This window comes from Bufo gargarizans, chromosome 7 (assembly GCF_014858855.1).
Source record: "Bufo gargarizans isolate SCDJY-AF-19 chromosome 7, ASM1485885v1, whole genome shotgun sequence".
NCBI classification, from domain to species: domain Eukaryota; kingdom Metazoa; phylum Chordata; class Amphibia; order Anura; family Bufonidae; genus Bufo; species Bufo gargarizans.
In genome coordinates, this window is record NC_058086.1 from 18,735,886 (window position 1) to 18,754,389 (window position 18,504).

Consider the following 18,504-nt stretch of genomic DNA (forward strand, 5'->3'; position numbering starts at 1 on the left):
ACATCTACCATAGTGAGGGTTTTTCCCAATTAACAGGATAGGGAGTAACTGGTTGGTCGGTGGGTCTGACCATTGGGGCCTCCTAATAATCACAAGAATGGGGTTCCTATGAACCCAGTTATAAATGGAGCGGCAATCAAAAGTTCGCTGCCTCTCCATTCAACTCTGTGGGACTGCTGGAGATAGCATAGGACAGCCTTCAGAAAATACGCCACTGTTGCTTCATTCAAGCAGAGATCAGGAGACCTCCATTCTCATGATCCTACATCTTCTCCATTAAGGAGACCGGGCTATTTTAAAGGCCATCAGCTGCTCCACTAATATGAGTTATGTAAAAGCCCTAGAAGATAATAAGACTAAAGATTGTAGCTGGAAGGATTGTACAAAATGCTGAAGGAGCAAGACTTATGCCAACAAAACGTCACTTATATTATATAGGAGACTGTGCTTTTTTGCTGCTGTGCGCCACATTGTTAGTGAAAGCTCTTACTTTGAAGCCATGCTGATCAGCAAACTTAAGGATGGTCTCCCGTCGCTCGCGGGTTGTGTTTGTCGCATCAAAAACCTGCAGCGGAAAAATGGCAAGGAAAATTACCGCTATTATCATGGATTTTACAGTGTAATTAACTCAAGTTCAGAGAAATGCCAACTGGATCATTGTCATTTGCCACCTACATACACTCTGTATAGGAGTATAAAGTGCACATATTTATGTTAAATGGAACCTGTCACCGGGATTTTGTGTATAGCGCCGAAGACATGGGTTGCTAGATGGCCGCTAGCACATCCGCAATACCCAGTCCCCATAGCTCTGTGTGCTTTTATTGTGGGGGGGGACGATTTGATACATATGCAAATTAACCTGAGATAAGTCCTGTCCCTGACTCATCTCACATACAGGACTCATCTCAGGTTAGTTTGCATATATCAATTCTTTTTTTTTTTTTTACACAATAAAAGCACACAGAGCTATGGGGACTGGATACTGGGTAAAATCCAAGGCAAATCCGCAGTGGAAATTATACTGCAGAATCCCAGCATATTCTGCACAGGAAGATCCATCCGCCTTATGCGGCCATAGACTGAAGGAGTGAATACACTTAACTAGCATTGCGATTTCTGTAGGCAGACTCCCGCTGATTAATGGGTTCTCATGCGCAACAGATCTTGATGAAATAATCTCAAGATCATTAATATCAGATCGATAGGGTCTGACACCCAGCACTTCCATTGACCAGCTATTTTAAGCTCCGCCGGAGCCCATAGCTAGCAGTGTATGGCGTGGAAGCAGAAGGCTACATAAACTGTAGTTTCCAGCATCAATGTATTGAACCTCAGCGCTCATTTATTTGAGGTGCAGCACGGCCAATACATTGTGTATCAAGTCTTCTGCTTGCCGCTATATACAATGTAGAATTTCCGGTGCCACGACGGCGTGAAATAGATGATCAGTGGGGATGCCAGTGTCTGAACCCCATCGATCTGGTAATGATGACCTATCTGGAGGAAAGGCCACTAATATCTGTAGCCCATAGAACAGCTTTAAATGATGGCATACCTTCACTGATGCGAGAAATTTCCTTTGAGCCTGCATTCACATCTGTGTCGGAAGCCTCATTAGGGCCTCCACGGCCAATAGCAAGCCGCAATGGGGATGAGCCTCCCTAGCGTCACCTGCAATGCAACGACAGCCATGCGGGAAGCAGGAGCGACGCGAATGACGGGGAGCAGGATAAGTATAACTTATATGAAGTGCCTGGGCATTATTGGGGTTGGATAATCCCCTCAAGGAAGAGGTTTTTCAAGACCAGTGCTTTCTGTGCTGGTCTTCATATCCCCGCGCTCCCGGAGCATGTGCTTAATTTAAGATATGGCGGTGAAAGCACTTGCAACTTTTTTTTCTTCCTGAACAGTTGCATTCAAAAAGTCAGACACACTGCTTGGGACTTTTTAAAGCCACTTTTCTGGCACAAGGGACACAAGTCTCCCCTAAATGCACAACACGGACAATCTGACCTTAATCAAGTAAATAAGGGCACTTTCACACTATACCTTTTGTTTTCCGGTATTGAGTTCTGTCACAGGGGCTCAATACCGGAAAAAATTATCAGTTTTATCCTGATGCATTCTGAATGGAGAGCATTCCGTTCAGGATGCGTCAGTTCAGTCCCTCTTAAGTTTTTTTGGATGGAGAAAATACCGCAGCATGCTGCAGTTTTCTCTCCGGCCAAAAATACTGATCATTTGCCGAATCCTGCATTAATTTACATTGAAGTGTATTAGTGCCGGATCAGGCATTAAGTGTTCCGGCAAATAGGATCTGGCATGCGCAGACCTTTAAAAATGCAAAAAAATAAATAAAAATATACACATTTATACCGGTCCGTTTTTCCAGTTGACATCGGAGAGACGGATCCAGTATTTCAATGCGGATCCGTCTGACAAATGCCATCAGTTTGTGTCCGGATTGCCGGATCCGGCAGGCAGTTCTGGCGAAAGTACCCTAAGAGTCTGTAGAGAGTCTTACTAGTTGGATTTTTTTTTTTCTCCAGTAAAAGTATGGGGGGTGCGTTATCGCAATGCTGTACATATACAATACTTACTGCTACATGTCCACCTTCCTCTGCCAGATATTTCTTGACATCATTTAAAGCCAGTAAGGCACATTGTCTGGAAAAAGATTATAGAAAATTCTATGTCTAGATACCACGGACAAACAGTCTTATACATATTTAGTAGTGAGGGGGCTTTCGATAGACTGGGTTAGACTAAGGCCAAGTAAGACAGAAGCAGCTTTGTCTGTAATCTGGGTCACAGCGCAGGGGGCTTGAAGGCTCCTGAAGGACACATTTCTGGAATTCTCCAACTCAAGGTCCAGCAATGTTTCCTATTTCTTCAATATGGGCCTTGGATGTGTAGATTTGTAGCTTTTAGAGCATGTTCACACAACGGATTTTAAATATCCACCTACAAAATTAATCAATGAATCCATATGTGTTTTTTTTTTAGCTTTTTTCTTTAACCAATGGGTGTTTACGTCAAAGCAATACTGCATGTCCAGCTTCAGGTTTGGATTTATGCCAAAAACGTGTGGACACGTACGGAGCTGCTTTTTAATGCTTCCCATTCATTTCAATGGAAGATTCAGCACAGATTCTGCCCCAAGATAGAAAAAAGAAGCAGCACGGCCTAAGTGAAAAAAAAAATAAAAATCAAGTGCAGTTTCCCACTGCAATGGATGGGAGGCTGTTATGAGGCAGAAACTCTCTAAAATCAGCACCAAAAAACTGTGCGTGAACTGGCCCTTGCTGTGAAATCTACCATACGGAGTCAATTATTTTCATGCATCTATATTAGAGGCTTCTCATTTTACCTTCCAATACTCTAGAAACGCGATCTCTGTACTGGATCAGAACTAATAGTTGTAAATTCGAATTCTGTATTACAATCCTTTCCACGCTAGTATTTAGGTGGGGGTCAGATCATGCACACACGTGATCTTCATTCATGTTTAAAACCTGCAAGTACCCGGACTGAAAGCTGACCCATTACAGTCAATGGGTTTATGCACAGGGCGATTTATTTTTCTCAGTTGCTCTGCGTTAATAAAAAAAAAAAAAAAAAAAAAAAAAAAAAAAATGTTTTCACTGACCCATTGACTTGATTGGGAAAGTTATGTGTGAAAAACACAACTGAAAGACAGTCCATTTTTCACTAATGGCTGCTAGGAGATGCCGTGTGTTGGGCACACTACCATAATTCCCATCTGTGTGCTATCCATATTCTTTGCAGAGAGCACACTAGGGCTATGCACGTCTGTGTGTAACATACAGAGGCTGCCACATCTCTCACTGCCCACCACCCTACCTATCTGACTTGTTACACGCTGAAGACAGTCTCCTTAGTAGCTCTCACTCACAGCTAAGACTCTTTAAAGCACCTGACACCTTTTTTGTAAGTGTACCCCTACAGCCCCTTATTATTAACATTGCAGGCAGGTTGTGCACCCCTAAATGAACCACCCCTTTAAGAACACTATATCCAGGATGTTGTTTCCCATTCATTTCAGCTTTCGCTGCTGTATAAAGTTCTCAAACGTCAAAAGTCTGACTATATAGATGATTACAATTTAAATATATTCCCCTGGATTATGTTGGAAAAATGTTATGGCTTATAAAGGAACGATACACTTACTTTCGTATTTTCTGGCCTTCTTCATTATCTGGTAGGAAGAACTCAAAGGACCTGAAAGACTTGACAAGATCCCTGCGGTACTGCCCGACATTAAATTCTGCAAGAAAGAAAGGGGGGGGGGGGGGTGACTATCAAACATCACACACTGCATACAGCGAGGAACAGAAGTATTTGAACACCCTGCAATTTTGCATCAGGAAATCACATTGTATGATTTTTAAAAGAATGTCTTTGTCTTGCACTGCTGAACATAAGTATTTGAACACCTGAGAAAATCAGTGTTAATATTTGGTACAGAAGCCTTTGTTTGCAATTACAGAGGTCAGACGACGTTTCCTGTAGTTCTTGACCAAGTTTGCGCACACAGGGATTTTGGCCCACTCCTCCACACAGATCTCCTCTAGACTGGTCAGGTTTCGGGGCTGTCGCTGAGCAACACGGAGTTTCAGCTCCCTCCAAAGATGTGCTATTGGTTTTAGGTCTGGAGACTGGCTAGGCCACCCCATAACCTTGATATGCTTCTTAAGGAGCCACTCCTTGGTTATCCCGACTGTGTGCTTTGGGTCGTTGTCATGTTGGAAGACCAAGCCACGACCCATCTTCAATGCTCTGACTGAGGGAAGGAGGTTGTTGCTCCAAATCTCCCAATAAATGGCCCCATTCATTCTCTCCTTAATACAGTGCAGTCATCCTGTCCCCTTCGCAGAAAAGCACCCCCAAAGCATGATATATTAGCACCCCCATGCTTCAGAGTAGGGATGGTGTTCTTGGGATGCAACTCATCCTGTTTCTCCAAACGCGAAGAGTGAAGTTTAGACCAAAAAGTTCTACTTTGGTCTCATCTGACCACATGACTGTCTCCCATGCCTCCTCTGGATCATCCAGATGGTCACTGGCAAACTTCAGATGGGCCTGGACATGTGACGACTTGAGCAGGGGAACCTTCTGTGCAATACATGATTTGAAACCACAGCGGTTTAGTGTTCTACAGTCAGTGACCTTTGAAACTGTGGTCCCAGCTCTCTTCAGGTCATTGACCAGCTCCTCCCTTGTAGTTCTGGGCTGATTCCTCATCTTTCTTATAATCAGTGATACCCCACGAGATGAGATCTTGCATGGAGCCCCAGTCTGAGGGAGACTGACAGTCGTCTTTAGCCTCTTCCATTTTCTAACAATTGCTCCAAACAGTTGATCTACTTTGACCAAGCTGCTTGGCAATCGCCCCGTAGCCCTTTCCAGCCTTGTGGAGGTCCACCATTTTGTCTCTGGTGTCTTTGGACAGCTCTTTGGTCTTGCCCATGGTAGTAGTTGGCGTCTGACTGACTGTGGGGTGGACAGGGGTCTTTAAAGAGCTCAGACAGGTGCTACTAAGTTAGATTAATGAGTGGAGTAGAGGTGGACTTTTTAAAAGTTACAGTAACAGGTCTTTGAGAGCCAGAATTCTTGCAGTTTCTCAGGTGTTCAAATACTTATGTTCAGCAGTGAAAGACAATTCTTTAAAATTAAAAATAAATAAAAAAAAATCATACAATGCGATTTCCTGAATTTTTATTTAATTCTGTCCCTTAGAATGGGAATGCACCTACAACGTGAATTTCAGACCCCTCCACGATTTCTAAGTGGGAGAACTTGCAAAATTGCAGGGTGTTCAAATACTTCTATTTCTCACTGTATATGAAAATGGTCCTGCTAGATGCCCCCAAATAAAAACACATGCAAAACACCCACTGAACGGTCCTAAAAGTGATCTCCAGTTCTGGAATCATAGGACACACAATGTCCTAGTTCTAAGGAGTACAGCCATGGTCCTATGCAGCATAAAGTGGGAATATTCACTGTAACCAGTGTCTGCTCCAACTGTCAAATATAACAAACTCAAGTTTTTTTCTGATGCCCATAAAGCTGGGTACATGCATTGGGTAAGTGTCAGCTTGTGGGGGCAAATGGCAGATGTGGGGGAAACAAGGGTCGTGTCGGATTTTAACTGCTGTTCCCATCGTAAATTCACTGCTAGGCGTGTCTGCCAGAGGATGTCGTCCCTCTCCCCATTCAGACACCTGAGCCTGCATGTGTACAGAGGGGTCAGAAGATTTAGTGGTCGGCCGAATGAACCAACAGCCATTTAAAGGCGTTGGTCGAGATTTTGATATTGATGGCTTATCCTCAGGAAAGGCCATCAATATCAAAATCGGCAGGGATCTGACTCCTGGAACCCCCGCCAATTAGGGGTGCACCGAAATGAAAATTCTGGTCCGAAACCGAAACTTCAGGATACCCCTTGACCGAAACTGCCTTTTTGCCCAAATAGTTTTAAAAGACCCCCACCCACCCCATAACAGGGCCATCCACAGACCCCCACCCACCCCATAACAGGGCCATCCACAGACCCCCACCCACCCCATAACAGTGCCATCCACAGACCCCCACCCCCACCCACCCCATAACAGTGCCATCCACAGACCCCCACCCCCACCCACACCCACCCCATAACAGTGCCATCCACAGACCCCCACCCACACCCACCCCATAACAGTGCCATCCACAGACCCCCACGCACCCCATAACAGTGCCATCCACAGACCCCCACCCACCCCATAACAGTGCCATCCACAGACCCCCACCCACCCCATAACAGTGCCATCCACAGACCCCCACCCACCCCATAACAGTGCCATCCACAGACCCCCCCCCCCCATTGTACAATTAATAGAAAATAGCGGGGAGGGACTGGGAGGAGGAGCTGGGGGCCGGTGCGTTCACTGTGCTCCGGCCTCCAGCTCCAGTAGTTATAAAAAGTGTGCAATTAATATTGCAAAGGATTCTATTCATGAGGCCCCCTCTGCAGTAGAACATTCAATACAGCCACATCCTACTTACAGGGCTGTTATCTTAATGCTGGCCGGCCGGGCAGACGAGTGGCAGCGTCACGACTGACGTCACATGCCTGCACCGCCTCCTTCATTCAGAAAGTAGGCCGGGCACATGACGTCAGTTGTGACGCTGCCGCTCGTCTGCCCGGCCGGCCAGCATTAAGATAACAGCCCTGTGAGTAGGATGTGGCTGTATTGAATGTTCTACTGCAGAGGGGGCCTCATGAATAGAATCCTTATTAATTGTACACATTTTATAACTACTGGAGCTGGGGGCCGGAGCACAGTGAACGCACCGGCCCCCAGCTCCTCCTCCCAGTCCCTCCCCGCTATTTTCTGCCGATATGTACAAATATCAGCCGAAATGGATTAGGTGCATTTTCGGCCGATATTTTCGGCTGCCGGAATTTCGGTGCACCCCTACCGCCAATCATTAGTTTGCAGAGAAAGATAGGTCATTAATATCTGATCAGTGGAGGGCTGACACCCGGGATCCCTGCCCATCAGCTGTCTCGTCTCAGAAGTGCGTGTAATGACAAGTACTCGCTCCATTTACTTAAATGGAGAAAGTACTTGTAATTACACTACACCACCGAACCACAGGAGATGAAGCGTAGTGTAATGACCAGGAAGCGATGCTCGCATGGAGCACCACCTCCTCTTCAAACAGCTGATCAGCAGTGGTGCCAGGTCTCCGCCAATCAGATATTGATGACCTATCCTGAGGACACTTTTAGGTAAAAAAAATTGCTGTGGAGATGTTAAAGGGATTCTCTGAGATTTTAATACTGAAGACCTATCCTCAGGATAAGTAACCAGTATCAGATCAGTGGGGGGTCCAACACCCGGGACCGCCAATCAGCCGTTCGAGAAGTAGTAGTGCATCCCTCCTTTGTATCGGATGTGGACTACCTTAAAGGGGTTTTCCGTCTTGGCACTGTGCTTTGGCCTCATGCACACGACCGTTGTTGTGGTCCGCATCTGAGACAGTTTTTGCAGCTCAGGTGCGGACCCATTCACTTCGATGGGGCAACAAAAGATGCGGACAGCACTCCGTGTACTGTCCACATCCGTTGCTCCGTTCCGTGGCCCCGCAAATAAAATATAACATGTCCTATTCTTGTTCGTTTTGCGGACAAGAGAAGGGATTTCTACAATGGGCTGCCTGTTCCGTTCCGCAAATTGCAGAAAAAAAAAAACAACACACACACACACACACACACACACCACAACACGGTAGTGTGCATGAGGCCTAACCATGATGACCTAACCTCTGGATAGGTCTGATGGATGGGAGTCCGACACCTGGGACTTCCGCCGATCAACTGATTGAGAAGGCACCGGCACTCTCAGTAGTGCTGCGACATTCTCCAGCTTTTCCTAGGGTAGTGGCGACACATTCATTGGTAACAAGGCCTAGGTGCAGCTCAGCCCCACAGAAGCAAACTGGGCTAAGCTGCAATACCTAGCATGGCCACTATACAATATACGGCACTGTGCTTGGCGAGTAGGAGAAGGCGGTACTCACAGAAGCGACAGTGCCTTCTCAAAACAGCTGATTGGGGGGAGGGGGTCCCGGGTGTCAGACCCCCACACAGATACTGTTGACCTATGCATAGGAAAACCCTTTCAATGAGGAGGGTGAAAAAATACATAAATGACACTTTGGTGCGCCAAGCCACATGCACCATTGTCGCGAGCATACAGTAGTTATCGCCGTCTTTGCTTCATTATAAATTTCTAGAAAAAGCAGAAAAATAAAAATCATCCAGGAGAATACAACCTTCCAGGATGGTCCACAATGAAAACCATGAACCTGGTGTGCAGACAACACCACATGGTGGACATATAAAGTGACTTCTCTAGAGGTAAGGCCTCATGCACACGATCGTATGTATTTTGCGGTCCGCAAAAAACGGATGTCAGTGTGTATTCCGTATTTTGCGGAACGGAACAGCTGGCCCCTAATAGAACCGTAATGCGGACAATAGGACATGTTCTTTTTTTTGCGGAATGGATATACGGACACACAGGAAACGGAATGCACATGGAGTACCTTCCATTTTTTTTTGCAGACCCATTGAAATGAATTGTTCCGTATACGGAACAGGCACGGAATGAAAATACGTTTGTGTGCATGGGGCCTAAGTAGGACAGAGCATTATGGCCGTCTAGTAATAGCATTAGACGGGCACTGTACAGCTGCTCTCTATAGGGGAGCATAGTCTCCTGGTGGCAGAAGTCACTGCACAAACGCTAAGGCGATCAACAATTAGCACAAGTTAATGTGCATGTATCCAACCTCAGTAAAAGTGAAAAAACTGTAAAGTAACGTAGCAATGCAGGGTCTGTTACTAATATGACCATGGGCATTACCCATAGTCACAGGTCTCATCTAATACTGTGAAAAATCAGTTGTGATGTTTAAAGGGACCCCGTCACCTGGATTTTGGGTATAGAGCTGAGGACATGGGTTGCTAGATGGATGCTAGCACATCCGCAATACCCAGTCCCCATAGCTCTGTGTGCTTTTATTGTGTAAGGCCTCTTTCACACTTGCGTTGTCCGGATCCGGCGTGTACTCCACTTGCCGGAATTACACGCCGGATCCGGAAAAAACGCAAGTGTACTGAAAGCATTTGAAGACGGATCTGTCTTCAAAATGCTTTCAGTGTTACTATGGCACCCAGGACGCTATTAAAGTCCTGGTTGCCATAGTAGGAGCCGGGAGCGGGGGAGCAGTATACTTACCGTCCGTGCGGCTCCCGGGGCGCTCCAGAGTGACGTCAGAGCGCCCCATGCGCATGGAAGCATGTGCCATGCGATCACGTGATCCATGCGCTTGGGGCGCCCTGACATCACTCTGGAGCGCCCCGGGAGCCGCACGGACGGCAAGTATGCTGCTCCCCGCTACACTTTACCATGGCTGCCAGGACTTTAGCGTCCCGGCAGCCATGGTAACCACTCTAAAAAAGCTAAACCTCGGATCCGGCAATGCGCCGAAACGACGTTTAGCTTAAGGCCGGATACGGATCAATGCCTTTCAATGGGCATTAATTCCGGATCCGGCCTTGCGGCAAGTATTCAGGATTTTTGGCCGGAGCAAGAAGCGCAGCATGCTGCGGTATTTTCTCCAGCCAAAAAACGTTCCGGTCCTGAACTGAAGACATCCTGATGCATCCTGAACGGATTTCACTCCATTCAGAATGCATTAGGATAAAACTGATCAGGATTCTTCCGGCATAGAGCCCCGACGACGGAACTCTATGCCGGAAGACAACGCAGGTGTAAAAGAGCCCTTAAAAAAACAGATTTGATACAGCACACAGAGCTATGGAGACTGGGTATTGAGGATGTGCTAGCGGCCATCTAGCAACCCATGTCCTCAGCTCTATACACAAAATCCCAGTGACAGGTTCCCTTTAAGTCTCAGGGTAAGGAGCCAAATATAAAAGACAGTGCAAGCAAAAAAAAAAAAAAAAAGAGAGAACTACCTATAGCAAGGAACCATCCCGGCCGCTCATTGTATTCAGCACTGTCCACCTGCACCATGACAGCAACCTCCAGCTTCTTCTGATGGAGCAGGGACCTGGGGCTGGTGGCCAGACCGGATTGTCCTCATAGTTTATTTGCAGGCACTTCAGGTTTAGTGACCTCCACTAGTAGTTACTGCCGGCGTAAAAGCATTGCGTGCTCACACTGGGAAATATTTATTACCTTTGGTTGGAACCCCAATCCAGTTCAGATAGCGAGTCAATTTCTTGGAGATGTAAGTCTTGCCTCGGGCTGGGAGACCCACCATCACAATGAGAGTGGGGCAGTTGGTCATACATACTGCAAAGAGACAAGCAGAGCTGGTCAAAACCACATCCTACGGGGAAAAGGACGGTCATTTAAAGGGGCATTGAGTTTTCAAAAAGCTTTTTCTGTCAGAGAGACAAATGAAAAGTGTATTTTGAGTACAGAGACCCCCCGATCACTAGAACGAGGAGAGAGAAGTGCTTACATATCCTACTCTCTCCTCACTGCAGAGGATGATCCCGTCTCCTGCAGCGAGGGGGCAAGCTCTTCTCCCGCTACAACCTAGTGATCACTGAGGGTCTCAGCACTCTCACCCCCGCCAAAACTAAATCGCTATGTCATATCAAACAATTCAGTGACCCTCTGAAGCCACAGACGTTACATGGTTCGGAGATATTCTAGTCTAACCCACCGACCACCCACTGCCTGGAAATGGTAAAAAATACCAGTGTCCCCAAACAGCAGATGTCCGGTACCGGCGGTCTGTTCTTCATGGTCACATCTCAGTTATGGGGGGGGGGGATTATAAACCCGGAACATTGACCCTCAGAGCTGTTAGCAGACTACAGGACAGCGGTAGTAATCCAGCGGACACACAGGTCATTTAACCCCGTCAGCGTATCTGACAGGCCTGCAGGAAAAGCAGTCACGTGGCGGGAGGAAGCCGGCAGTATATATGGGAAGCGCTAGCTACATCCTGGAAACAGAGGGCCCGGAGTAAAAAGCAAATAAACAGCGGAGAAATCCACATTGCAACATAGTTTCCTAATGTATCTTGTAACCAGTAGATAGATGGCGGGTGTCTACAAGAGAAATACTGTCGCCACTAGATAGGAGCAAAGTATTCAAAAATTATATTCGGCTGCTTCGCTGAATTTTATAAAATTACTTAGTAATTAAAAGTAGGGGATTCAATGACAGGGAACGGCAATGGTGCGCCCCCCCCCCCCCCAATCATTGTACACCTCAGATGCCGGGTTCATAGATGACCGTAATAAAACTGTAAAATAAAAATCATACTTGCTCGTGATGGGCTAGCTGCCGCTATCTTGATTGAAAATCTAGCGCAAAATCACGAGCAGCCCGCAATGACGTCGACCGCCGTGGTGACATCATAAGCCACTGCTCGATGGGATTTCACGTGGGATCTTCAATCAAGACTGGCGGCGGCCGGTCGTGAGTAAATGGATGAGGCAGGTATGATTTTTATTAGTTTTTTTTACCAGGCTTTGCGGTGAATCGCATTTTGGAGTTTGATTCACTCCTCACTAATAGTCACTCACCAAACTGCTACTACAATTAATGGGGGGGGGGGGGGTTGGGGGGCCCACAGAGGATCTACAAACAAGGGTCAAGCACCCCATTTTACTAATAGGTGAGGCTCCCAGAGGTGGGATGGTGGGGCTATTCCATAAGCGTATAGGATGGTAAGACCCTTGAAGCACCTGCACCATCCTGCTGGCACTGTCGTCGTCCCCCCCCCCCCCCCCATATGTACTGGGGTCCTTCCACCTACTAGAAGGAGATTGATCATGAACCCCGCTGACTATTCTCCGCACCGGCTAATAAGGAGGCTGAAATGGTCACGATGCGGGCACTGACAGAACAGACTGGCAGCACTCAGGGGGTGCCAGACCCCCGGCTTGTCTTTAGCACTGGACGGGATGGGACTCTGGTCCAGTCAGCCCCTCGCAGGGCAATCAAGGAGCCCGCTGACAGAAGACTGACGTGGTGCTGATGGGCACACCGGCCAAGTTCACAGCCATGCAGAATGCTGGTGCTAGAGCGGTCCTGCTGCAGCGTGCGCCACCGCCACCCTCCCCTTCCCAAAATCCTGCGTCACCAGGCAGAAAGACGGGGAGCATTCATCAATACCAGGGCTCATACGGGCACTCAGGTTACAGGTGCAGAGATGGCGGTACTATAGTCACAGCCAACAACCCCCAGCTCTTCTCCAATGCATCCTGAGGACACAGGCAGACCAGGGGGCACTTACCTGGCGGGTTATTGTGCCAGCTCTCTGCATGGGCACACAGACATTAACCCTGTAGTGCCTTGTACCCAGGTATACAGACACTGTGCCAGCTATTACATCACATGACTGCGGTCCCCGCAGGGCACACATGGCTGTTACCTCTCCTCTGGGCGCTGTGCTGCACAGGGTGGCCATCGTTATACGGGACCCAGATCTTCTTCAGAGGGTTCTGGGTGAGCTCCCGCGGAGAGTCCGCCATGACTGGGGCGCACACCGCACACGGCTCAGTCACGCAGTGTCCGCACACATCACACCATCAACACGGCGCCCGCAAAGCCTGAAGAGTGGCCGAGCCGGAACGCTCCGCCCAGGGGAGGGGCCAGTTACCACAGGGGCGCCTATAGCGGCGCAGCACTCGCTGTGACCGGCCGTACTGCTCCTAAAAGAAGCGCACCGTCTGACTACCTGTGTAATACAACTGTCTGCATAGGACACATCAGAAATAACTGCAACTGGGGGGAAACTAAGTATCTTTAGGGATCCTGCACCAGCCCCATTATGCCATCCAGAGGAAGGAAGAAAGAAAAAAAAAAAAAAAAATTATCCATATCCCAGCTGCATTCTTTGCAGATGGCACACTGACCCATTCACTTCTATTGGGTCATGCACACATCCAGATTTTTTGAGGATCTGGGTTTCCCCATCTAGAACATGTCCTATCCTGGTCACTATTGTGGAAAATTGCCATTTCTAGTGATGGGAGTGCACAAGAGTTCACACGGAAGGTATGTGTATATTGGAGATCTCAGAAGTATCAGGCACCTGGCCAGTAGTCGCAGGTGGCCTACAGAACTCAACTGTACTGCCATCCTCAGGACAATAATACTGTTTCATACTGGGGTACAGGAGGCAGTATTTAGTGCTGCACTCTGGTATTTGGTTCTGCTGGGACGGTATTTTGTGCCGCACTACAGTATCGCAGGCCCCGCCTACTTCTGTTGTCCCGCCTTCTGTCGAACTGACCCCCACCTACAATATGGGGCCACCATAATTATTTTTATTTTTTTCCCAGGCCCTCTAAGTTTGCCCCTACACATGAATGTCAGTTCCCATCTGATGGGGGGTCTGTTGTACTGTGCTCACATGATAAGGAGTACAGAAAGGCTACAGTTACACCTGCGGTATGAATTCCAGCAGGCTGTTCCAGCAGACAATGACGGGAATCCTCCGGACACAAACCGCAGCGTTCAGGTGTGTGTCCGACCAATCCCCCGCATTGTCTACCCGAATGCTTACAGATCTCCACTGGATCCCATTACACTTAACGGGGCGGCAGGAGAGCTCTGCCAGAACAGCCTGCTGGAATTTACATGGCAGATGTGAAATTAGCCTAAGGGCTCATGCGCACTAATGTATTTTCTTTCCGTGTCCGTTCTTTTTTTTGCAGACCGTATCCAGAACCATTCATTTCAATGGGTCTGCAAAAAAAAAAAAAAAAAAAAAAAAAAAAAAAAAAAGGAAGGTACTCTGTGTGCTTTCAGTTTCCATATGTCCGTATTTCCGTTCCGCAAAACAATAGAACATGTCCTATTATTGTCCGCATTACGGATAAGGATAGGACTGTTCTATTAGGGGCCAGCTCTTCCGATCCGCAAAATACGGAATGCGCACAGGCGTCATCTGGGTTTTTTGCAGACCGCAAAATACATACGCTGTGTGCATTGGCCCTAAGGGCTCATGCCCTCGGCCGTTGCCCCGCCGTGGTCGTATTGTGGCCCGCAATATACAGGACACCGGCCGTGTGCATTCGGCATGCGGACCCATTCACTTGAATGGCTCCGCAAATCCGGAGATGCAGTGCGGAACGGAACAGAATGCTTCCATTCCGAGCTTTCATTCCACAAAAAAGTAGTGCATGCACTACTTTTTTGCGATGTGGATCGCGGACCCCATGCGGCTGCCCCAAGGTTGTGCCTGTGCATTGCAGATGGCAATTTGCGGTCTGCAGAACAGGCACTGAGCGCTAAGGCTCCTGGGCATGAGGCCGAAGGCCTAAGGGTGATGGCACCCAGTGCAGTCCTGACATGCATTGAGGGTGCAGTTTCCAGTTTAGCCATCTCGTTAAACCCTGATGTTCTGCATTGTGGGAACAATTTAATTAATTTGCTAGTTACAATAAAAAACGGCATCCTAACTGCATGTCAGAACTGCACTGTGTGCCAGCACCCTAAGACGACACCATGAGATAGGAACTGACTAAGATAAATCACTATGCACGTGTCCTCAGGAAAGGCCACCAGCATCTTATTGGTGAGGATCCAAGTACTGGAAATCCCGCCGGTCAGCTGTTTGAAGAGGTTGCAGAGCTCCTTTGAGCACCAGGGCCTCCTCACAGCTCACCAAGCACACATAGTATAATGGCTTTGCTTGGCATCACGCTCAGCCCCATTGACTTGAAAAGGGCTGAGCTGCACCTAGGCCAAGTGACGGATAAATATGACATCACTGATCCAAGAAGAGGCCACAGAACTCTCCATAGCATTACAACCTCTTCAAACAGCTGAACAGTGGGGGTGTGGGGAATCGGCCCCCCACCGATCAGATATTGATGACTAGTGTTGAGCGAAGTTGTGTTTTAAGTTTGGCGTCTAAAGTTCGAGTTCAGGTTATTGAAGAATCCCGTTGTGGATTCTAAATTCAGTTATGGTCCGTGGCAGCGGAATCCATAACGGGATACTTTGATAACCCGAACTTTAGACGCCGAACTTAAAACACAAGTTCGCTCAACACTATTGATGACCTATAGTGAGGATAAGTCATCAAGTATAAAACAGTATTCTGGTTGCAGCAAGGTATCCTTTAGCCACAGGAGAGAGCATAACTAGTAGATCAGTGGGAGCTCCATTGCTGGGACCCTCACTGATCACGAGAGCAGGGGTCCCTATACCCTGCAGGGCCTCCTGTAATGAATGGAGTGGCAGGTCCAGCACACTTACACAGAGAATACTATCAATCACTGATAACACCTCTCAGTGTACAGCTATGTATACACACTTACACAGAGAATGCTATAAATCACTGATAACACTTCCCCTGTGTACAGCTATGAGTGAATGACAGCTATCTGTATACACACTTACACAGAGAATACTATCAATCACTGATAACACCTCTCAGTGTACAGCTATGTATACACACTTACACAGAGAATTCTATCACTGATAACACCTCCCCCGTGTACAACTATCAGTAACTGACCGCTATCTATGTATACACACTTAGGCCTCTTGCACACGAATGTTGTGCATCCGTTCTGTGGGGTTCTGATCCGTGCTTCCGTTCCGCATCTCCGTCATTGCGGACCTGTTCAACTGAATAGGAGTGCGGAGTGCACAGGGGCACACAACGGCCGTATGCAAGAGGCCTTACACAGAGGATGCCATCAATCACTGATAGCTGAATGGGTTGTCGCAAGATCAGTAATAGCAGAGATATAAATAACAAGCTTTACTGTATCTCTTCCCAGAAAACTATACATCAATCTGCTCTGCTCCTCCTGCTCTATAACATGCTGCCCGCAGATTTGTACTACATTTCGTGGAGACAGGTCCTGCATATTCAGGTGGCAGATCTGCTTTAATGGCACACGAAGAAAAAAAGGTTTGAAAAAACATGTGGAAGTATCTGGCCAAACACTGGGGGCAACAGGTAGACTGTGTGATAAGAAAGCTTATGGCGGCCATACATTTGAGACATTGTGGCGAATCAGTTGTCCGTGGGATCGTTTGTATGAATGATCCCGCCAGCAACATGCCAGACTAATCCTTCAGCAGAATGGCAAATGGGGTTCTGAATTCGGCTGATCGGGTCATAAACATGCAGTTTTGGCCGACAGACAAAATTTCCAGCATCGCGAACATTCAAGCTAGTCTTCAAGCAGCAGTCGGCTCAAATCAGCCACTCCAGCCAACTTTCATCTCATGTGTATGGCCAGTATTAGCCCAAACTGTGCTCTTCTGAGTAAGGCCCCCTTCACACGAGCGAGTATTCCGCGCAGGTGCAATGCGTGATGCGAACGCATTGAGCCCGCACTGAATTTTTTCATTTCAATGGGTCTGTGTACATGAGCGTTGTTTTTCACGCATCACTTGTGCGTTGTGTGAGAATCACAGCATGTTCTATATTCTTCAATTTTCGTGCAAAGCTGGCCCCATAGAAGTGAATGGGGCTGCATGAAAATCGCAAGTGCGGATGCGATAAGTTTTTCACGGATGATTGCTAAGAGATGTTGTTTGTAAACATTCAGTTTTTTATCACGCGCGTGAAAAAACACATTAAAAATCGCATTGCGCAGAAAAAAATAAACGCGATCACAAACAAAGCTAAAATTGACTTGCTTGCGCAATTGCGCATTTTTCACTGAATGCATCCACATCGCATCCAGACCTAAGCCGCTCACACTCGTCTGCAAGGGGCCTGAAAGATACACAAACTAGAGATCTTACAAAAAACTAATAAAGCTGTGCCTCTAGCGCCACCTGTTGGAAGGCACGGCTATAGGTTTAGAACAGGCTTTGAAACGCCATAGTTCATTTAATAAAGGCTGCGGTTTCACATGTCATTCTTCCTAAAAAGCCCGCTGGAGTGATTCATGTAGCGCATGTCTCAATAAATGTGTTGCATCTCGTTTCAGGTATAATTTGGGCCCGTTTTCTCTCAATTACTGTAAATGTGTAAGGTGCAGTGACCAATGTCTCTCAAATGCATTTTTCTCCCCGTGTCTAGTTTTTTTTGCAGCCCGTATGCATACCCATCCACCTCAACGGGCCCGCATGGTCGTTCCACAAAAAAATAGAATAAGGTCTTATTTTTGTCTGTCTTGTGGACAAGGATAGCAAATTTCTGCAGGAGACAAAAATAAAATGGGCGGAATCCGTGATTTGCAGACCGCAAAAAACACTTACGGCTGTGTGCACAAGCCCTAAAATTGTGGTGTTAGGCCTATGCTCCAAGTGTTTTTGGAAATGCCAAGTGTCACCAATATGGCTACTTTTATAACTTCCAGTAAGGGCTCATGCACACGACCGTATGTATTTTGTGGTATCCGATCCGCAAAAAAAAAATACGGATAACATCTATGTGCATTCCGTGTTTTGTGGAAACTGGCCCCTAATAGAACAGTACTATCCTTGTCCGTAAGGGTCCATTCTAGGATTATTTTAGAAATAGAGTATTCTAGCGATTATTTTTTATGATTTAATAGACAGTTTTCCCTTAAAAAAAAAAAAAAAAAAAGTCAGACCCCCTGTGCCATCAGCTCCACTATCCCACCCCAGTGCCATCAGCTCCACTATCCCACCCCAGTGCCATCAGCTCCACTATCCCACCCCAGTGCCATCAGCTCCACTATCCCACCCCAGTGCCATCAGCTCCACTATCAACAGTTGATGAGTGTGGGTCTGAGTGCTGAGACCCCCACAATCCCTAGAACGAGGGGAGAGAAGCACTCACATATATCACACTCTCCTCACTGTTGAGGATAAAATAAAGATGGGCCTATAGACTTCGATGAAGCCTGTATACTCCCAGTATATGTAGAGTTCCCATTTAAAGTAAATTAAAAGTGTTCAGACTTTTATAATACAAAATACATAAAAAAAAAAA

The 18,504-nt window shown here is 47.1% G+C and overlaps 1 protein-coding gene across 3 annotated transcripts in view; it reads right to left on the bottom strand.

Annotated features, from left to right (window-relative positions):
* LOC122943964 (6-phosphofructo-2-kinase/fructose-2,6-bisphosphatase 4-like) overlaps window positions 1-18,504 on the bottom strand; it is an 86,196-nt gene that overhangs the window by 39,327 nt on the left and 28,365 nt on the right. For 2 of the 3 annotated variants that reach the window (XM_044302128.1, XM_044302127.1), the window contains exons 1-5: window positions 13,000-13,176; window positions 10,782-10,898; window positions 4,195-4,291; window positions 2,604-2,670; window positions 491-565 (exon numbers count right to left, since the gene is read on the bottom strand). In XM_044302128.1, the coding sequence (XP_044158063.1) occupies window positions 491-565; window positions 2,604-2,670; window positions 4,195-4,291; window positions 10,782-10,898; window positions 13,000-13,099 (456 nt within the window). In that variant the 5' untranslated portion in view covers window positions 13,100-13,176. Of the gene's footprint in view, window positions 1-490; window positions 566-2,603; window positions 2,671-4,194; window positions 4,292-10,781; window positions 10,899-12,999; window positions 13,177-18,504 lie in introns of those variants that run through there. The other variant, XM_044302130.1, reaches the window with a different exon arrangement.